This window comes from Sus scrofa, chromosome 15, assembly GCF_054392235.1.
Source record: "Sus scrofa isolate SSC_HxYL_T2T_F1_AM1 chromosome 15, Sscrofa_HxYL_maternal_Yorkshire_Landrace_v2.0, whole genome shotgun sequence".
Taxonomy (NCBI): Eukaryota; Metazoa; Chordata; class Mammalia; order Artiodactyla; family Suidae; genus Sus; species Sus scrofa.
Window position 1 is genome coordinate 139,966,223 of NC_139397.1, and position 22,474 is coordinate 139,988,696.

The window sequence follows — 22,474 nt, forward strand, 5'->3', positions numbered from 1 at the left end:
CTGAGTGAGGCCAGGGATCGAACCCGTGTCCTTATGGATACTAGTCTGGTTCCTTACCACTGAGCCACAATGGGAACTCCTGCCTCCTTTATTTGTGTTGAGGGAGGGGTATCTTTATGTCTTCGTCTGTGATAAAATAATTCATGGGACCCAAAAGGACAGACATTGAAAACACAATGTGGCAAAGGCACTGTGGGCTGATCATTTCCTTCCAGCGGTTGTCAGTAAAATATCACACAAAAATGGGAAGCTGTTGACAGTATCTGTCACAAAAACCAGTGATGGGAAGAACTGGAAAGGTACAGTCCTGGCGAGGGGTAAATGCAGATCTCACTGGTGTTGTTGGGAGACCCACAGAAAGGGCCTGTAGGGGATGAACCCTCTTGGGAGAACTGAACACCTCGGAGGGTCATTTCCCAACCCTACTCCCAACCCCTCCATCCTTAACTGCTGGTCAGCAGCCCAGCCCACACCTCAGAGGAGAAAAACACTCGCTGCTGTGATAGGCTTCTTCACCCTCAAACCGGAATTCAAACCACCACCACGGTAACTCCTCACTTATTACAATTTCCCTACGCCTCAGACAATAAAACGGCTACACTGGATGGACAACGGGGGTCACAGCAGGATCTCCAGATTCAGTGTTAGATATCTCACCTTCAGCAACTCCCTCTCCCCTTTCCTCTGCCTCTGTAATACAATGAAATTATGATGAACCTGGGAAACTTGGAATTAAGCTATTGCCATCCCAAACATGAATTTATTTATTTATTTTTATTTTTATTTTTATTTTTATTTTTATTTTTATTTTGCCTTTTCTCGGGCCGCTCCCGCAGCATATGGAGGTTCCCAGGCCAGGGGTCCAACCGGGGACCACTGAGCCCCAACGGGAACTCCCCCAAACATGAATTTAGATAAAGAAAGAACTTCGGGAGTTCCCGTCGTGGCGCAGCGGTTAACGAATCCGACTAGGAACCATGAGGTTGCGGGTTCGATCCCTGCCCTTGCTCACTGGGTTAACAATCTGGCGTTGCCGTGAGCTGTGGTGTAGGTCGCAGATGCGGCTTGGATCCCGCGTTGCTGTGGCTCTGGTGTAGGCTGGCAGCTACAGCTTGGATGAGACCCCTAGCCTGGGAACCTCCATATGCCGCGGGAGTGGCCCAAGAAATGGCAAAAAGACAAAAAAAAAAAAAAAAAGAAAGAAAGAAAGAACTTCGCAGTTCAGCTTGGGAAGATATCTGTCTCTGTCTCTCTCAAGTCAAATGTCAAATCACATCCAAAAATCCCTGATTTTTTTTTTCAGCCTAAGTCCATTTTAGTTTAGATAAGTAACATACATTATGAGAACTAGACTTGCAACACAAGGCGATGCTTACTCATATTTAAAATGGGTCACTTTGTGAGTTTCTTTCAGTGGATAATTTCCCTATTTTGTTCACATCGTGGTTTTAAAAGTCACCTCAACTTCCCAGAAGCATGTGGGCTGCATATAGCAAAGTCCACTTGCATTTTTATTCAGGGTGTTCCCAAAGCCTTTCAAACTTCACCCTATAAATCCTCACTGCTATCTTCTTACAGGTAAAATAAGCAAATAAATACCAGAACACATTTTAAAAATACTCCCTCAGAGTTTCTGTACTGGCTCAGTGGTTAATGAATCTGACTAGCATCCATGAGGATGCAGACTCGATCACTGAGGCCTTGCTCAGTGAGTTAAGGATCCCGCGTTGCCATGACCTGGGGTGCAGGTCACAGACACAGCTCAGATCCTGCGTTGCTGTGGCTGTGGCAGAGGCCAGCACTTACAGCTCCGATTCGACCCCCTAGCCTGGGAACCTTCATACGTCATGGGTACAGCCCTAAAAAGCAAAAAAAAAAAAAAATCCTTCTTCCATCAGCATTGCCAACCATGGAAAGGTAAATTCATCCCAGTGAAATGTTTAAGCACCCTGAGCTCAGAGACTATGGGGATCCCTGAAACACGACAGACTTAGTATTGTTTTCAAGAGAGAGATTTCTAAAACAAAGGCGGGGTGCAGAAGTACAGAGTTGATGCAAACAGTACTATTCAGATATAAATGAAGATGCGCAGTGCATGAAGTCTCTGAACCAGAAACCAGGATCACTGGCCCAGTGGAACCAAGGACCATTTTTTGCGTGTAGGTACCCAGTGGGAGGCTGTGAGCATTGTCCATTCTCCTAGCTTAAGAGGCAGGAACAAAGCAGCAGAACAACAGGGAGTCACAGAGTGGCCCTCTCCAAAGAGCCTAGAGGTGCTGGCAAGAGGGAGGGCCACTTATGCTTCTCCACCAGTAATAACAGACAAGAGGTGACAGTCACTGAGCACCTACAGTGGGCAAAACTGGTCTACACACTTTCACCTGTATTCACCTGTCTGTGACTCCTTCTCACTCTTAAAAATTCAGCTCCAAATAATAAAAATACATAAAATTTAAAAAGCAAAACAAACTATATATATATATATATATAAACTCCACCTCAAAGACCTTTTGTATATATAGGTTGTATTGATGTTTACTGTATTAGGAATTTAAATAGAGAAAAAAATTAGATACTTATTAATGCACTGAAAAATTATAATCAACCTGTTGGAGTTCCCTGGTAGCTCAGCAGGTTAAGGATCTGGCGTTGTCACTGTAACTGCTCAGGTCAATTCTGTTATACAGGTTCAACCCCTGGCCCGGGAACTTCTGCATGACTTGGGCATGACCAAAGAAAAAAAAAAAATCATAATCAACCTATTACACATTAACAGAAACATCTTTTTAATGAACAGCAACAATATTTTCCAAAGCAAAAAAGAAAATTAGTGAAAAGAATGGCATTGTTTTACATTTTGGCAAATTTCCACAAATTTGTACTCTCCTAACTGCTTTGCATTCAATCTGTCACAACCTCCCAGGTCCCAGGAGCCTGGAGAAAACTCCATCTACAGTCAAGTAGGAATGAATGTGCAAAAGGCAAATAAGAAAGTTCCCATCATGGTTAAGCAGAAACGAGTCTGACTAGCATCCATGAGGACACAGGTTCGACCCCTGGCCTCACTCAGTGGGTTAAGGATCCAGCATTGCCATGAGCTGTGCTGTATGTAGGTCGCAGACGTGGCTCAGATCCCACGTTGCTGTGGCTGTGGTTTACGCTGGCAGCTACAGCTCCGATTTGACCCCTAGCCTGGGAACCTCCCTGTGCCATGGGTACAGCCCTAAAAAAAAAAAAAAAGGCAAATAATATCTTTGAGCTATTATGAAAACAGTTTTGACCTTGTGGACCTCTGAAAACTCTTGGGGACTCCTAAGGGTACCCAGACCACAATTATAATCTCCATTTCACAAATGAGCAAAGCGGCACAGAGAGGTCAAGGCGCGATCCAAGGACACATTGCTGGGACAGGTCAGAGCAGGCGAAGTGAAAGAGCATAATACCCTCTTTTGGTTGTTTGTTACAAGGACTGACTGAGATCATGAAGGTAAAGAGCTGAGTGTCCTGCTTGGTTATCACAAGCCTTCAGTAGGTAACATCAATATTTCCCGGTGGGTAAGTTCTAGTAAAGAAGTTAGGGAAGCACGGCACATTTCTCATCAACTAATTATTTGACACCAGCAAGAAAAAATAAAACTCGAAGGTGTTGTCCAGAGCATAGAGTCTGCACGGGCTCTCAGGATGGAAGTTTTTTGCTACTCAGAAACTCCAGGGCCTTATTCCACCCTCTATTAGGCAAATGATACGGCGGGCTGCACACATGTCGCCTTGTCCCTTGGGAAACCTGAGCAAGCCAAGAGAACTGCTCCATTATTTACAGCCTCCTTTTTGCATCACGCTGTATTTACAAGCAATCCTCCACAAACAACAATGGCGAGTCCAGTATGTGCAGCCAAACCTTTCCTAGGAACTAGTGTCTATGGTCTTCCCATTCAGAGGCTCAGCACTCCACTGCTCTCCTTGTCCATCAACTTTCTTAACCCACATGGTCCTCCTGCTCCTGCCTGTGGCCGGTACTCAAGTTGAGAATGCAGGTCACTTTTGTCCCACCTCAATTGGAGAAGTGAGCTCACCTGGGGAAGTGAACTGGGGCAGTTCAGGCCACTGCACTCTCAAAACACCACCCTAAACAGAAAGCAAGAACAAGAGGCGCCTAAAGCTACTGCTTCAATGCAAGTGCAGGCAACCAGCATCTCTCACCAGAAGCACTGCAAACTGGTCTCCCTGTCTCCACTTTGACATCCTCCACTCACACATACCCCAGCCTACTCTCTACAAACAGCCAAAGCGATCTTTCAAAAGCGTAGAAGGGATAAAGTCAGTTCTCTTGCTTAAAACACTCTCAAAGCTCCACCACTCAGTTGGAATAAAATTCACGCTCCTTAATTTGGTTTATAAGGACCTACCTCATCTGGCCCCTGCCCATCTTTCTCCCTACAAGCAGGGGTTCCTCCTCTCTGGCCTTTGCTCTCTCTGCTCCCACTACCTGCCCTGCTCCCCTAGGATCTCCAATAGCTCAGATGTCACCTTCTGGAAGAGGCCTTCTCTGCATGCCCTCTGTAGAGTTCCATCTCGATCTCTCCACACGGTTCCACTGGAGACTTCAGAACACTTACTCTCAGAACTTATCCTAATTTTACTGATATATTCCTCATCTCCCCCTTCCACATCCTCCTCCTAGAAGGTAAGCCCCTAAAAGCAAGGGCTCCACTTGGTCCCCCGAGACACCTCCAGAGCCTGGCACCGTGCCTGGCACAGAATAAGCGCTCAGCAAACCCGTCGAATGAATGAAGCAGCGGCGCCCAGAGTCTCGACCTGGCGTCCACGGTGCCCCGGGCGCATCCGCACCATCCGGCCGCCACGCCAGGACCACTGGGCGTGCCGCCGGCCGTGGGACGGGTTGGGGGGTGGTGGGGCGGGATGGGATTACTACCCCACCCGACCGCGCGCCCGGCCCGGCGCAGCAGGTGCCTCCCGGGAACGCGCACACAGGCTGTCCCCGCCCCGGGTCGGCGCCACCGCCCTGCTCACCCGGACTCACCATGGTGGCCCGGCCGCCGGTATCCCCGGCGGGTGAGAGGCGAGCGCGGTGGACGCGAGGAGGAGAAGCGAGCGCTGGAGCCGGCGCGGCTGACAGGTGCGGTGCCCGCCTCAGACCATGGCTGCTTCCCACAATGCCCTCGAAGTGAAAGTTTGCAGACTCCTCCCTGCGCCGCTACCCTCCCTCCCCTCCTGCCCCTCCCATCTCCCTCCCTACCCGCTCCCTCCTCCCACCTCCCTCCTTCCCCTCCTCCTCTCCTCTTCCTCCTTCTCCTCTTCCTTGTCTCCATCTTCCCCTTTTCTCCTCCCCCTTCTCCCCTCTCCGACTCTCTCCTCCCTCCTCCCCCTCCCCTCTCTCCCTCCTCCCCCTTTCTCCCTCCTCCCACTGTGCTTCGCGTTCTTCCCCCTCCTCCCGCCCCGCGCCCGCCCGGCGCCCGCATCGGGCCCCGCCCCGCGCTGTCCTTGCTGCCTTAGGTGCGAATATACCTGCGCGCGCCTCTGCAACCTGGCCTGCCCTGCCCGGCGTTGGTGGACCCCGCAGAGCAGATCTGCGCGGGGAAACCGGAGCGGGGCTGCTTTCCTGATTCTGCCGAGCGAGTGTGTCATTCATTATCAGACCCAGCGAAGAGATTTCCGGAGACGCGTTCGGGAAGGGTCACTGGTTTTGTAGTCCTAAACCGCGTAAGGGAGGGAGCCTTTGGCGGAGCTAGAATTAGAAGCGATTTCTTGCCTCCGATTTCTTTCTTCTCACGTGTATGTATAATATACATATGGCTGCAGTACAAGGATGTGGGTCATTTCAGATAGGCCGGGTTTTAAGAGGTATCTCCTAAAACTGTAGCGTCCAGTATCTAATCTTACTCCTCCCCTTGGATTTTCTCAAGATTGGAGTTTCCACCTGGGGCCTTAGGAGTTTCCAAACCCCCAAATTGTAAGCAGAGCTTGGAGTGCATTTTATGTTCGTTTGGGAGAATCGGTTGGTTTTATCAACTACCTAAAGACATGTGTGACCCCAAAAAGGTTAAGAAACTTTGCCTGAGTTTCTGGAACCAAAATTGGTGAAAGTCCTTCTCAGGATGTGCCTTCTGCGCGGCGCAGGGGGCGGGGGCATCCACCCGTTCGATGATGCCACATTCATCAGCGCTTTCTCTGTGCCCAGCCCTTCAGAAGGAGCGCAGGGATCCAGCTGGGAAAAAAGAAGCTGCTCTCTTCTGAAGCTTATAGTTTCTCGTGGCTCAGCGAATAATAACCAAAATAAATAATTACAAAGTAACGAGTGCTAAGTAGGTGAGATGATTACCACGAAAATGCCTACAGGTTGGTAGAACCTGCACAGCGGAAGCTGCATTTATTTAGCGGGGGCGTCAGGGAGGGCTGGTCCCTGAGGAGGTGACATGAGATGTGGAGGTGAGTGCTCTGAAGGGGGAAAAAAAAGAGTCATCCTTCTCAAAAGACCCCAAAGAGGGCCTCTGGGGCTGGAGTAAATTAGAGGAGGTCAGAGGGTGGGCAGGAGGCAATGGGTCTTCCCTACCTTAAGGCAACCTGTGTACTAAAAGCCCCCAAGACAACTGCAGCCTTCCTCCTAGAAATTCTCAGTAAGCTCAAGTGCCTCCCGGTCCTGGATTTTTCAATGCCGCAGGCCTTTGATAGATTCCCAGGGGGATCAGACAGGACCCCCCCCCCACAACCCTCAGAGGTGGCTGTTCACCCTGGAGATCTGCTGTGGACACCCTCTCCCGGAATGTGGAGGTTCAAGTTGGGCAGCAAGAAACAGTGGCCTGCGGAAAATATCCACATCTCTTTATGGTCAGAGCTGGTGCTATTTTGAGCTCAGCCTGTGCTCCTCTGATGCCTTAATAAATCTCCTTTGTTCTGCTAACTTGGCCTTGAGCGATCCTCCCTCGGCAAACCTAACAACCTCCTGATAGCTTCCACCTGGGGTGGTGGCATCTGTCAAGAGAACTCTAGGACCCAGGGGCCCTGTAAATCAAAATGCTCCACTGGGAAGATGGTCCAATCCTGAAGGGGCCTTTGGTTTGCAAATCTGCTGTCATAAGCCTAAGTCAGGGAGCCTGGTGTGGTATGTGACGTGGTTCAGATCAAAGCCATCTCTGAGCTGGTGTGTGTGATTCTGGGCGTGGACATCTACTCGCAACACAAAGCCCTGGTGTTGTGTCAACTTGATTTGAGTTTCACTTCTCAAATCACTCCATAACTGTGTAGTAACGGAAGATACCGCGAATACAGAAAAAGCCACCATGGAGTCCAAGCGGGGGGAGAGGGAGGGTTGGAGTTACAATCAGAACATGATGATAAAGCAAAAATGATGATAGTCTAAACCAAAATATCAGCTTTCTAGAAATTGAGAAGAGTCAAGCTACAAGTTTTAAAAAAAAATAAAAGAAGCAAAGGAGAGGCCAGCTTCAAAACCAGCTCTTACTCTTCCTCCAGGGCAGCACACGTTTGATTGAAGCCTGACCCCGCTGTTCTTGAATGCCTTGCTGTTCACGTCTTAAGTAATCAACATCTCCAGTAATCTCTTCTGCAGCGTTCAGGAATTCACCTTGTCATGGGGAAACTTGTGGTCAGAGGCCTTATGTTCTTAGAAAACTCCTTTTCCTTTGAAAACTGGACATTTTTATTCCAAATAAAAGAATTTTATCCAATAAATTTCTAAAGAATATTTTCAGAAAATTTTCAGTTAAAAAAATATTATAGGTTCATTGTAGATTTGGAAAATACAGAAAAGTGGTCTCTTAAAGCCCCACTTTAAATTTTACCTTATTGTATGTAGTGTATTTCCTTTTAGATTTGTATTCTGCAGACACAGAAGAGAGAAAGAGATTTCGTTTTTAAAACAAAAATTGGAATCCTACCATATGTCCTGTTTTATACTTAACTGATTGGGTTTTGTTGGTTGGTTTTTGCAAACATGGTTATTGAACACATGTTAATGGAGCATCTACTTTGTGCCAAGAACTGTGCTGGCTACTGGACATAGAACAGTGGGGAAAAAAAAAAAAAAAAAGACATGGTCCCTCTCAAGTTGAACGTACTGTGTTATAGGGAAGACAAATGTCTTTTCTAAAATAACACATAAATGTATAATTTTCACAAATGCTATTAAAGGGAAGGAGAAAGTGCTATGTTAACATGTAGTAAAAAAAATTTCCTTGGATTTCCTGTTGTGGCTCGCAGTAACAAGTCCGACTAGTATCCATGAGGATGAGGGTTCAATCCCCAGCCCTGCTTAGTGGGTTAAGGATCTGGTGTTGCCGTGAATGTGATGTAGGCCAGCAGCTGCAGCTCCAATTCCACCTCTAGTCTGGGAACTTCCCTATGCTGAGAGGCGTGGCCCCCCCCCCCCCCCCGAAAATCCTGGCAGACATTTGTTGTTTGCCTCCCCAGGAACCATTCCTCCTGCTTCCAGAAATCCCAGTTTGGGTGTGGGGACCCAACGCACACGTAACTCTTAGCCTTAGGAGTAGCACGTGGCCTGACAGCAACCAGAGAGCTCAGAGAACTGTTTTCAATGCATTTCAGCGACAATGATTGGTTCTAAAATCGGCATAAGCTTGGAGTCAAGTAACCTAAGCCAACCGGACTAAATTCTGAGACGTTTTTTGGCATCCTCTTGGAGAAGTACATCCACTCTTCCTACTAGGTTAGAAGGTGAAAGAGGAAGCTGGAGCCACTGCAGCCACCTTAGCACCACAAAGGATGAGCTTCTGTTCGGAGCCAACACCAAAGAAATGGGGCCAAGAGACAAGGAGATAATCAGGTCCTGGTGAAAGTTTTTAAGTCCCAGATCAAGCTGGAAATGAACCCTGGATTTTGTGACTACCTGAAGTAGTTTGGGTTGTCACAGTGTGGGTAATTAAGATGAGTCACAGTATAAAGTTTCCCTGAGGGCGGGAGGTATAAGGTGAGACCTGAGGAATTAGTAGGAGTTAAACTGGCCTGGAGCAGGAGGGAGGTGAAGAAAGCAACTGAAGGTGAGAAACAGCACGCTCAAGTTCAGGGGCCTGGGGCAGATGTAGCTATAAAATAGTGGAGCAAAAAGCTTGAGTGCAGGAGGTTGGATTAAGGATTCAGAACATGAGATCAAGAAATGAGAAGCCATTTAAGACTTACAAGAAGAGAAGTGTCAAAATTTGTCTTAAAGGTATTTATTAACAGTCCCATTTGCTGTGGTGTGAACAGAAAAGGTGGCAGACAGGAGGGGATGCAGGGAGTCTAAGGAACAAGTGACGGGTGATACTGTGACTTCCACAAGGATGTTCCGTTGGATTTTTTTTTTTTTTTTTTTACTCAATGCATTTTTGTGAGAATCTCTCAATATTAATTTCTAGTTAAAAAAACCACAGTACTTTTTTTTTTTTTTTTTTTTTTTTTTTTGTCTTTTTAGGGCCACACCCATAGCATATGGAAGTTCCCAGCCTAGGGGTCTAATCAGAGCTATAGCCACCGGCCTACACCACAGCCACAGCAACGCCAGATCTGAGCTGCATCTGCGACCAATACCACAGCTCACGGCAATGCCAGATCCTTAACCCACTGAGCAGGGACAGGGATTGAATCCACAACCTCACGGTTCCTAGTTGGATTCGTTTCCACTGCAGCACGATGGGAACTCCCAAAAAACCACAATACTTAAAGAACATATAAAGAGTCCATTCTTGGTCTATTCCTATTCTATTCCCTTATACTGATATATAATGAAATTCTAGGAATCTAAGTCCTTATGACAAAATACTGAGATTATTTTCACTTGTTATTTTATGAATATTACAATGGAAATCTTGCACATAAAATTTTTCTCCCAGCTTCTGGTTACATCAGGATAAATTCATAAAGTTCAAATTACTGGTGCAAGGAAGATTGTACCAGGGAATTCCCATCATGGCTCAGTGGTAACAAACCTGACTAGTATATCCATCAGGACTTGGGTTCGATCCCTGGCCTCAGTCAGTGGGTTAAGGATTCAGCATTGCTGTGAGCTGTGGTGTAGGTCACAGATGCAGCTCGGATCCCAACATTGCTGTGGCTGTGGTGTAAAGCTGGCAGCTACAGCCCCTATTTGACCCTAGCCTGGGAACTTACATAGGCCACAGGTGTGGCCCTAAAAAAACCAAAAAAAAAAAAAAAAGTATTGTACAAATTACACTGATCCACATTCCTACCAGTAACAAACAACCCTACCAGTAACAAACAACCCATGTAACTCTTGAACGAAGAATAAATTTCAGGAGTTCCCTGTAGGCCCAGGGGTTAAGGATTCAGTATTGTCACTGCTAGAGCCTGAGTAACTGCTGTGACTCAGGTTGGATCCCTGGCCTGGGAACTGCCATGGGCATAGCCAAAATGAATAAATAAATAAATAAATAAATAAATAAATTTCCTTATAAACAAAGTTCCAGCTGAATTACCTGGAGAAGACTCACAAGTAGGCTGACCAGTCTCACTTTAAGTTCCTGCTCACAAATGGAAACAGCCTTTAGGGAGTTCCTGTTGTGGTTCAGCAGGTTAAGAACCCAACATTAGTGTCCGTGAAGATGCAAGTTCCATCCCTGTCCTGGCTCAGTGGGTTAAGTGCAACGGGAGTGGCAGACACGACTTGGATCTGGTGTGGCTGTGGTATAGGCTGGCAGCAGCTGCTCGGATTCAACGCCAAGCCTGAGAACTTCCATATGCTGCAAGTGGGATCACAAAAGGAAAAAAAAATAACAATAAATATATAAATAAATAACCTTTAGGGCCACAGGGGGTGGGGTGGGAGGGGCTCACCACATTCCCCCAGCCAACTTGCTCCCCTCTGCTGAGGCCTGTTAAACACCTTCTCTTCCCTCCTCAGACCTGAGCGCTGAGCTTTTCATTCACTGAGCGAATAGGAGCAACCAAAAGACAACCTCTTTCACCCTTAACACACCCGTGTGCAGCCTTCCCGAGTTCTCTCTCATTTCCCACCCGCTACCACCATGCATGGCCTGTCAGGACCCCTCTATTGGGGCACAGGTACCCCACCTCACCCCTCGCAGAGGCAAGGATCTCGTTCTGGAATGGCCACTTTCTTTCCTTCATCCGCACTTCCTCCCTTTCTACAGCAACATCCTTAAATATGCAGTGAGACCCTCCATCTTTTAAAAACAAGACAAAATTTCCTTTGGCCAACCTTCTAGCTGCCAACCTATACCTCTTCTCTCTCTTTTTTAATGTTTATTTTGTTAATGTTTATTTTCTGGCTGCCAACCTATACCTCTTCTCTCTTTTCTTTTAATGTTTATTTTGTTCATGTTTATTTTCTGGCTGCCAACCTATACCTCTTCTCTTTTTTCTTTTAATGTTTATTTTGTTAATGTTTATTTTTAATGGTTTATTTTTTTAATGTTAATTCAGCAGGCAGAATTTCCCAGGCCAAGAATCAAACCTGTGCTGCAGCACTGACTATGCTGGATCCTTTAACCACTAGGCCACCAGGGAACTTCTCTCTTCTCCCTTTTATAGTAATGTCTCAAACAGTTCGCCGTTACTCCCTGTCTGTATCCACTCATCCCACAGGCTTTTGAACCTACTCCCATTAGGCTCCAGCCCCCGCCATGCTGCTTTTATCAGGTCACCAATGAGCTCGTGTTGCTCAACCCAGTGGGGAGCGCTCAGTCGTCCTCTCCATCCATCCATCAGCAACATTTGCCCAAACTGCATACAACTTCCTCCAGGAAACAGTTTACCTGGCAGCCAGGACACCACCCTTTCCAAGCTCCAAAGGCTTCCCTGGAACCATCCTTTTGCCTTTGCTCAATCCCCTTTTTCCAATCCTCTGAGCAGTGGACTACCCAGACCCAGGGTTTGCACCTCTCTCACCTTCACACTCTCCCTGGTTTAGCTGAGATATGGCGTGAGTTAGGATAGTGAGTGTTTCCAAGCTTCTAGTGTGGGTTTGGACCAGTTTTTGAAGGGCACTAATGTCAGTCAAATAATACCTGTTTTCCTTTTAGACAATGAGGATCTATTGAAGGTTTTTAAGCCAGAGTGAGAATGGAGGGAGGGGGGACAGAGGAGAGGGTGAGTGTGTGGCTGGAACAAAGCTGTGCTTGAAGGAGATTAACTCGAGAAGGTATTTGGCCGACGGGCATAAGGACACGATGCCAGAGGAGCTCTTGAAACAACTGGATGCCCAGTCAAGTGGGACGTTCAATGGACCTTGTGAAATTTGAGAATGAATCTAGTAAACTGGCCAAGAAATTCAGTGTGTGTATGTGACATAATTCACTGACATGAGCGTACACACACACACACACACACACACATACGCATCCCAGATGAAGATAAAAATTCCACAAGGAATTCAGTTTCTTTGGGTTATGGTTTTATGAATTCCTGAAATCAATCACCAGGAGAGGCAGTACACAAACTCTCAAGTTGTTTCCATTTCTATATAAGCATGTTTCCAACATGATTCTCATGCAGAAGGGATTTATGGAAAGAGGGGTGTGAACCCCAGAGCCAGAGCTGTGGTAGAATCAGGACAGATCCCTGAGGAACCCAGCAAGTCAGATACTGTCACCCCTACAAGTTCTCAGTGGGGTATGCTTTGAGTAGGCCCCTCCCTCTTTGGGGACCACAGATTGGCTTTCAAAACATAGCTACCTGCATATGATCAAGAGTGGGCTGGTCTCCCATCTCTTCCTGACATGCTAAAGACCTTGAGCAGACATCACACATCCCTGAGAATGTGAAATTATTATTAAAGAATGAGACAGATATCCCTGCAGTTACCTGCATCTCTCCCTTAGAGGTTTAATGGTCTCTCACCAAATGGCATGTATACTAATTAATACTATTCAAATGTTACTTCATCACCCTGTAAATGCCAGATTGTTTTCAGAAAAGAAAAAAGATATCAAGTGTATATTAGTGTATGTGTGTGATGATGCAAAATGCTTCCTGATGGCTATTGAATCTGCACGGTAATCTCTGGAATTTGCAAATAAGTAAGATTTACTGATGTCATCAAACAAGTCTTGTCAGGAAGTGAGCAAGTTCATTCTTTCTAATCATCGTGGTGATCTGGTTAAAGTCTAACTCAAAATCAATGGAATGGGAGTAATAGTTTCTGGGTTTCTTGCTTTGTTAATCTGGTCAAATACAAGCTACTTCACCAAAGCAGGCTGATGGTTATCACTGCTACGCCAAAGGAGAAAAGAAAACGGAACACACATACACCTTGATATTGGGTGGCAGTTACCATCACCACTGAAAATGCAGAATATGTCAATGGAATGGGTGCCAAGTAAACTCGAGAGCCTTTCATGTGTGAGAGCTGGCCTTGGATTTGATCCTCCAGGCATGTTCCCAGACCTGCCTTCCCCAGCCTGGGCCTTGGTTTCAAAGGATTGGCATCCTTCCTGACTGTTGCTCTGTTTTTTTTTTTTTGGTTTTTTTTTTTTTTTTTTTTTTGGCTTTTTAGGGCCACACTTGCGGCCTGTGGAAGTTCCCAGACTTGGGGTCAAATCAGAGCTGCAGCTGCCAGCCTATACCACAGCCACGGCAACTTGGGATGCAAGCTGCATTTGCAACCAACACCACAGCTCACGGCTACACCAGATCCTTATCCCACTGAGCAAGGCCAGAGATGGAACCTCCATCCTCATGGATACTAGTTGGATTCATTTCTGCTGAGCCACGATGGAACTCCCCCACTGCGCTTTTGTCTGACTTCCGCCAGCATTTGCTCCCTACGTATTTCCACCCTACTTTGGAATTCTAAACACTCAACCAACCACCACACTCCAGGAAATTCTTGTGGCCACTCACCCAATCCAGTGGTGATGTTGACAAGTTGCCCAAGACATGGATAAGATGTTTGGGGCCAGATTTTTTTTTTTTTTTTTTTTTTTTTTGTCTTTTTGCCTTTTCTAGGGCCACTCCCACGGCATATGGAGGTTCCTAGGCTAGGGGTCTAATTGGAGCTGTAGCTGCCAGCCTACGCCAGAGCCACAGCAACCCAGGATCCAAGCCGCGTCTGCGACCTACACCACAGCTCACAGCAACACCGGATCCTTAACCCACAGAGCAAGGGCAGGGGTCAAACCCGCAACCTCATGGTTCCTAGTCGGATTCATTAACCACTGCGTCACGACGGGAATTCCTGGGGCCAGATTTATAGCTGGGTAAAAGGAGTCTTCAGTCTGTTCTGAAGCTTAATGCCATGTTGGTAGCATACGTTGCCAGTCTCCTGTAGAATAAACCAATATTTAAATTTCCCATCAACCAGAGCATCCCTGAAAGTTCCCGTTGTGGCTCAGTGGTAAGGAACCTGACTGGTATCCATGAGGACACAGGTTTGATCCCTGGCCTCCCTCAGTGGGTTGGGGATCCAGCTTGGTGAGCTGTGGTGTAGGTTGCAGACGCAGCTCAGATCCTGAGTTGCTGTGGCTGTGGCGTAGGCCAGCAGCTAAAGCTCCGATTAGACCCCTAGCTTGGGAACTTCCATAGGCTGCAGGTGTGGCCCTAAAAAGCAACAAACAAACAAACAACAACAACAAAACAGAGGATCCTTAGCCCTGGTGTTCCTGGTAAGCAACAGCCTTTGGTTTTGTAGCATTTAGTTAAAGTCCCCGTGTTATCCTGTGTCTCTGTGCAGACTGAACATGGTACAGAGTCACTAGATAAATGTGTATGTTGGGAAAGGGACTGAATCTCAAAGCCAGTGATTTCAAAATCCGGGGTAGGGAGTGAGGAGGACTTGGGAGAACAATCAGAATCGCCTAGACTTCAAGTGAGTCGGGAGTGGGTAAGATGGGAGAGTTAACTTCTCCCCAGGGTCATGTGCTGGAATTGTCTTAAAGGAGAGGAGCTCCTGCAGCAAGACGTCCTGAGTGGCAGGTTGGTCTCTCTTCCTTCCTGCCATGTGAATTTGGGCAAGATGCTTAACCTCCCTGTGCCTCCATTTCCTCTTCTGTAAAGTGAAGATAATCATTCTTTTGCCTCCTAAATACACTGGCAGAATTAAAAAGTCTACACTCAGCGCTTCCGCTGTGGCACGGTGAGTTAATGATACGGCTTGTCTCTGTAAAGGTGTCGGTTCAAGCCCCCACCCAGCAACACGAGTTAAGGATCCAGGGTTGCCGCAGCTGTGGTGTAGATTGAGGCTCCAGCCCAGACTTGATCCATGGTCCAGCAACTGTGGATGAAGCCGAAAAAGAAGGAAAACAAAAAGTCTGCACTCAATAATTACATTTGTTACTACTGCTTTAGCAAACTTAATTACTATAAACTTTATTTAAAAGCTGCCGTATCTACTCACTGAACAAAAACAACTTTCCCAATGCGTATTAAAATGTGCATCTTAAAAGCATGTTTCAAAGCAATAGAGAGCACTGAATGGGATGGCAGCTCCGTGGCTCCAGCCAGCTTGTCCCCAACCGTGCAAGCCACACTCAAGTTTCCCATGAAACTCAAGCAATACGCGGAGTAATAACCCGCACACACAGGCAGGACTTGGAAGATCACACAGTCTCAAGGTTCTTTAGCGTAAGTGATATAAATGCACAGGGGTGGTTGCTGGATCTGCAAAGGCAGAGGTTGTCACCTGAGAAAATGTCAGCTTACTATCTCCTGCCTTCAGGAATTCGCGAGAGAATACTTTGCCTCCTTTTGTTGAAAGAGATCAGGTTCTCTGCCTTCTAATTTCCATCCTTAAATATTATGCTATTATAATATCTAACTGCATGTTGGCTTTTTTCTTTGGTCTTTTTTGTCTTTTTAGAGCCGCACCCGAGGCATATGGAGGTTCCCAAGCCGGAGGTCGAATTGGAGCTGTCGCTGCTGGCCTATGCCACAGCCACAGCAACGTGGGATCCTTAACTCACTGAAACAAGGCCGGGGATCAAATCCAAGTCCTCATGGATACTAGTCGGGTTCATTAACCACTGAGCCATGACGGGAACTCCCTTTTTTTTACATAATAATAACTAACATTTATTAACTGGTTACTGAGATTCCAGTACAGGGCTTTAAATGTATTGCCCTTACAGGAGAAAATTGACAGAACACTGTAAACCAGCTATGATGGAAAAAATAAAAATAATTAAAAAAAGTAAATGTATTGCCTTATTTAATATGATTATCCATTGATATAGGTTGAATGTACTATTTTTTTATGTTGACGTATAGTTGGTTTACAACCTTGCTTTAGTTTCTGGTGTACAGCAAAGTGATTTAGATGTAGACATGTATTCTTGTTTATATTCTTTCCATTATGGTTTATTACAGAATATTGCATGCAGTCCCTGTGCTATACAGTAGGACCTTATTATTTACCTATTTTATATATAGTTTGTGTCTACTAACCCCATCCTCCTAATTTATCCCTCCCCACCCCCTCCCCCTTTGGTCACCTCCTCCCCCTTTGGTAATTATAATTTTGTTTTCTCTGTCTGTGAATCCGTTTCTTTTGTTTTTGTTTCTGGCCACTCCACAGCATATGGAGTTTCCGGGTCAAGGATCAGATACAAGCCACAGTTGCAACCTGTGGCAGTGCTGGATCCTTTTTTTGGGGGGGTGGTGAGTCTTTTAGTGCTGGATCCTTTAATTCACTGTGCCCAGGCTGGGGATCAAACCTGCATCTGATGCTGTAGAGATGCTGCCAATCATGTGTGCCACAGCAGCAACTCCTGTTTCTGTTTTATAAGTTCACTTGTATCATATTTTAGATTTCATATATAAGTGAAATATATGAATAATATCTTCACTTATTATAAGAGTCTCTAGGTCTATCCATGTTGCTGCAAATGGCATTATTTCATGCTTTTTATGGCTGAGTAATATTCCATTGTGTGTATGTACCCCATCTTTATCTAGTCATCTGTCGATGGACATTTAGGTTACTTCCACGTCTTGGCTTTCATAATAGCGCTGTTATGAATAATGAGGTACCTGTATCTTTTCTAATTAGAATTTCTTCTGGCTATACCCCAGGAGTGAAATTGTTGGATCATATGGCAACTCTGTTTTTAGGTTTTTCAGGAACCTCTATACTGTTCTCCATGGTGGCTGCACCAACTTACATTCCCACCAACCATGCAGGAGGCTCCCTTTCCTCCACACCCTCACCAACATTTGTTATCTGCAGACTTTTTAATGATGGCCATTCTTACCAGTGTGAGGTGATACCTCACTGTAGTTTTGACTTGCCTGTTTCTAATCATTAGCAATGTTGAGCATCTTTTCATGTACCTACTGGACATCGGCATGTCTTCTTTGGAGGAATGTCTATTTAGACTTCTAACCATTTTTGATTGGGTTGTTTGTTTTTTTGTTGTTGAGCTGTTTATACATTTTGGAAATTAAGTCTTCGTTGGTCACTTGGCTTTTTTCTAATATTTTTCTAATATTAGTTAGTATTTTCTAATGGGTTAGTATTCTATAAATAGTGTTAGTAGGTAATGGATACTGATTGTTAACCTTATCCTGAATACAAACATTCTGCCCTTTTGATCTAGTATTTAAAGACTTGAGTCGAGCAAAAATGAGCAGGAATTCATTAAGCTGGGGCGTGCTGGGTAGGCTCAGCCCCCTCTTTATCTATTTTCCTAAACCACAGACTTATCCTCTCTGGCTACTCATTTCCTCTCTGGTGACACTTGTTTCACTCTCGATTCCTCCCTAGTCACACATTTTGGAAAGCACTGAGATTGTTTCAGTTATTCTGTGTAAGTTATTATTCCTCTTTGTAGATGAGGAAACCGAGGCTCAGAATGTGACGAACTTGCTAAGATCACCTCATTAGTAAAGTGCAGAGCTGGGGTTCAGATGTGGGTATCCTTATCTCCAAAGTCCATAATCTTTCCACTAAGGTGGTCCTTCAGTCCCCAGCACATGTTTGTGTGTTTTGTTTTGTTTTGCTACCCGTACAACACGTGGACATTCCCGACCCAGGGGTTGAATCCACACTGCAGGTGCAGCCTGCACCACAGCTGTGGCAACACCGGATCCTTAACCCACTGCACCACAGGGGCACCTCCCCCCAGCACGTGTTTTATTCAGACTTTGAGTTTTCCTTTATTCTTGTCCTTTTCATTCCCAACTCCAAATCTTCCAGGGTTTTCAAGCATGATGCTGTCCTGTACACACCATTCCCAGTTCCTCCTCCAGCCTAAAGAGTGGAGTCACCACCCTGGACACAGGTGAGGGTCCCACTGATGGAACGGGTAAACTCAGACACCCATGAGAAAAGTCCAGCCATGGGAAGCCCTGAGAAATCTGGATCCACTCATAAAGCCAGCAGACTCCAAACTCTGGTGTGCACAGAAGGAGGGAAAGATACACATGCCAGCCCCCCTTGGAGAAATGCTGACCCCGGAGATCCATTCTAGGGCCTAGAGTGAGGAAGCTTTGGGCTCATATTCCACTACAAGGCTTTGAGTTTAGTCCTGGACTCTTGACGTATTAGCTCTGCGAACTTGAACTGATTGCCTAGCTTCTCTGTGCCTCAGTCTCCTCATCAATAAATGGAGATGACCTCAGTATGCAATTCACAGTTTTTTTGTGAGAATGAACCGTATAACTAATACCTGAAAAAGTATCTAGCATGGTGCCTGGTACATGGTACATATTTACTAAAAGTTAACTGGTTTTGTTGATACTGAAGTTTTTGAACCTGTTTCTTGGGCAGAAAACAAACATCTCACTTGGACTGTGTGTCCTCAAGACCAGCAGAGGATCTGGCGTACTGAGCTCATACTCTCTGCCCCTGGCACCTACACACATGCTGCAGTTCAGTTCTGTCCTGAATGCTCCCTAATAAGAATCTCGACCTGAGAGCTGCCTGGGTGGAGAACCTCAAAGTTAAACAGAGGTTACCCTTCACTTTCTGACATAGCTGATTAGAGAACTTGCAGTCTGTGAAGACTGCAGAGCTAACTTTCCTTATGCACAAGCATCACATCAACTCACCATCAGCGCTTCCTTTTCTAAGCCCATTTCAGCAATTCTGTGTTTTGTGCCTACTATGTGCTGGGCACTGTTCTGGGTCCATAAGAAACGGTGGATGACACAGACAGGATCCCGGTGAATTATAATCTAGTGGAAGGACAGAAAGCGAACCAGTACACCAACAAAAACAGTATAATTGAGGAGTTCTCTTGTGACACAGCTGCTTAAGGATCTGTTATTGTCACTGAAGGTTCGATCCTGGGCCCAGGAACTTGCACATGCCCTAGAGGTGCAGGCAAAAAAATAAAAATAAAAAGGGATGATTGAAAATTGTGGTGAATTCTCTGACAGATGAAATCAAGGGATGAATTCTATGACAGATGAGACCAGGAGCCAGAGTGCATAAAGGGGAATCCACTTAGAAGGAGAATAAAGGCAGAGATTCTCTAAGAGACATTTAACCTAACTGCTGCTAACCTAACATTTAAATTACCTGCTTTACCAGCCAGGTAAAGGGGATGGGAAAGGACAGGTGAGTGCTTGGGAGTGGAAGGAAGGCAGGTGGGGATGGAGCAAGATAGGGAGCTGAGCAGTCAGAGAATATCTTGGTCCCAAGATCTTGTGGGCTCTGGTAGAGCTAGGATTTTATTTATTAAAAACAAAAACAAAAACAAACAAACAAACACAACTCTTTCTTTTATCCACCTGAACAAAATGGCACCCAGACCTCATTCGTGATTAACAAATTCATGACCAGGATGTTTGTCCACTGTCCTTCTCACCCCTCTCTGAATCTCTTTAAGACGGTGTCACCTATCTCAACCTTTGGCAGTGGGGCTGTTCCCTTACCTGAGCGCCCCCCCCCCCAGGCAAGCAACATGGAAAATCATTTTTCTTGGAATGTGGGGATTGGGAGTGACTCCTCCCTCCCATTTAGTAACCATTGAACATTTACCTAAATAGTCCTCTTGGATTAAACCTACACTTCCAGGCAACGAGTGTGAATACTTGCTCAGAGTTTGACTTCCAGTAAAAAGAAGCTCTGAGAGCAATAACGAACCTTTTCTGTCCCTGCCAGATTTAAAGACCAGACTCAAACAATCTTATGAGAGTTGGGTGTCTACAGCTTTCTAGGAGGACTGCAAGTGTGAGCTCATTTCCAGCCAAGACATGGCAGCAGAGCCCTCCTGTGTTCATTTTGAGTCATAGCTACTAGCAGGAAGCGTTTCTTCTCCAGACTAAAGCAAATTAGAGGAGTTAAGTGGAAACATGTCCTTTATGCACCAGGACCATTCTTAGGAACTTTATTTTTCTATCATCAGCTTCCACCTTTCCAAATACAACTTAATAAACAAAAAGTCAGCTCAGATTCGGTGGCGCTAAGAGGTAGGGCCAGTAAAGAACTGTGTTTCAACCACCTTGAGCCTTAGTGTTACCATCTGTAAAAATAGGAAGTTTGGACCGTGTACTGTCTGGGGGCCTTTCCGACTCTAAAACCCAGGAGGCCGTGATGAGAACTGGAGACCTGGGTTCTGGTCTTGTCTTTGCCTTGAGTAGTTAGGTCACTGAGCCTCACCAAGTCTCAGGGTTGTGGAGAAGATGGGGGATTGGATTCAGTGCGCTCACAGGTACTTTGCAGCTACTTTAAACGTCCTTCAAAACTTCCACCCAACTTCCCAGGCTTGAAGGAGTTGCCATGACAATCTGCCCAAACCTATGGACTCCCCAAGCTTGGCTCTCAGACTGGGACAACTCCCGTTATACGGGGATCTCTGTCCCCAAAAGAGAAGACATGCGTACAAAAGGCCAGTCAGGAACCAGAGAAGAAAGACCTGGACATGAAACCACGGGATGCAGGTTGGGCTTTTCCAACCCCCCTCCCATCCAGCAGGGCTGGGTTCTAGGTCTGGCGTCTACCTGATGCTTTGCCTTAGTGAGTGACACAGACGCCACCTGCTGGGGATAAGGCAGCTCAAACCGCCTTGCAAGCCCTAATATGCATTATTATTCTTTGAATTTCTAATCTTCTGGTCCAATCTGGCACATCAAAAAGGTTGACATTTACTGGGCATTGAGTACGTGGCAGGCAGTGTTCAAAACACTTGATGTGTATTAACTCATTTACTCTTCACTACAAGACTCTCTGCAGGTAGGAGTTCCTGTTGTGGCTCAGCTGTTGGGAACCCAACTAGGATCGAGTTCGATTCCTGGCCCTGCTCAGTGGGTTAAGGATCCAGCATTGCTGTGAACTGCAGTGTAGGTCGCAGATGCGGCTCAGATCTGGCGTTGTTGTGGCTGTGGTGTAGACCAGCAGCTACAGCTCCAATTCCCTAGCCTGGGAACCTCCATATGCTACAAGTATGGCCTTAAAAGGCAAAAAAGAAGAAGAAGAAGAAAAAAAAAGACTCTCTGCAGGTACTTACTTTCCCCACCTTATACAGAGAAAGAAATCTTAAGCCAGAGGTTAAATCACTTGTCCTAGACCACACAGCTCCTAAGGGAACTTCCAGTCCAGGCAGTCAGCTGCACAGCACATGCTCTTGGCCACCCCCAACACTTCCACAGCTCTGCAGAGTGAATCCATGCTGAACAAATCAAAATGGAACTCACATCAAGATCCTACTAAGGAGGAGTTCCCTGGTGGCTTGGTGGGTTAAGGATCAGGCATTTTCATTGCTACAATGTGAGGGTTCCATCCCTGGCCCTGGAACTTCTGCAGGCTTCAGGTGTGGCCAAAAAAAGAAAAGATCCCACTGAGGAATGTTCCTGGGTTCCAGATTCTCCTAGCCCCCTCTCTTCCTTTCTGGCCCCTCAAAGATACTTGGCCAGAGAGTCTATTCCTGGCCTCCCTGTTTCCCCTCCATGACTACAGAGCACTCTTGGCTGCTCTTGGAGAGGTGGCCTCACCCATGTTCCTCAATCCTGCTCACTCAGACTTTATGGTTTTTTTCTTTAACTCATAACAAACACCCCAAGGGCTGGGCCAGGGGAAATTCAGTGCACTGCCCAGGATCGGCCTTTTGTTAAAGCACCCTGTGTTCTCATTAGGCCATGAACCAGGAACTCAGGATGCAGGTGGACCACACACCTCAACTCTCCACCCCAAAGTGAGCTCTGCCTCAAGGGGCACATCCCACGCACCCCTCTCTTCTTCTCCATCAACTTCCCCAAAGCAGGGCCATCCTCCACTTGTCTCCATCATTTCTAACGGAAGGGAGGGTGGGGAAAGAAAGTATTATTTACCATGGACTGTAGACTAGCTGCTTTAAACACCTTACTCTTTACATTCATGAATTACTGGTAAGGAAAGGAAAGCAGTGGGCACCCAGGATGTTTGCATAACTTGCCAGTGTCAACTTAGCCAATGAGCAGCAGTACAGGAATTCAATCCCTGATAAGTCCAGGACCAAAGTCCACTTTTTCTACCCTATGAGGTCTTGAACGTGTTATGAGCACTTCCTGTGGGGTTCCTCTAGGATGCCAGGATCAGTGTTTGGGC

The 22,474-nt window shown here is 46.1% G+C and overlaps 1 protein-coding gene and 1 long non-coding RNA gene across 3 annotated transcripts in view; both read right to left on the bottom strand.

Moving 5' to 3' along the window:
- AP1S3 (adaptor related protein complex 1 subunit sigma 3) overlaps window positions 1-5,789 on the bottom strand; it is a 75,143-nt gene extending 69,354 nt beyond the window's left edge. The window contains exon 1 of one of the 2 annotated variants that reach the window (XM_021074901.2): window positions 5,527-5,789. In XM_021074901.2, coding sequence (XP_020930560.1) covers window positions 5,527-5,646 — 120 coding nt within the window. In that variant the 5' untranslated portion in view covers window positions 5,647-5,789. Of the gene's footprint in view, window positions 1-5,041; window positions 5,177-5,526 lie in introns of those variants that run through there. The other variant, XM_021074902.2, reaches the window with a different exon arrangement.
- Window positions 5,790-17,347: 11,558 nt separating this feature from the next.
- On the bottom strand, window positions 17,348-22,435 carry LOC146396161 (uncharacterized). Its single transcript, XR_014829001.1, has 2 exons — window positions 21,687-22,435; window positions 17,348-21,318 (listed from the first exon to the last, which is right to left on the bottom strand). It is a non-coding gene; the product is annotated as an uncharacterized LOC146396161 (long non-coding RNA).
- Between the last annotated feature and the right edge of the window lie 39 nt (window positions 22,436-22,474).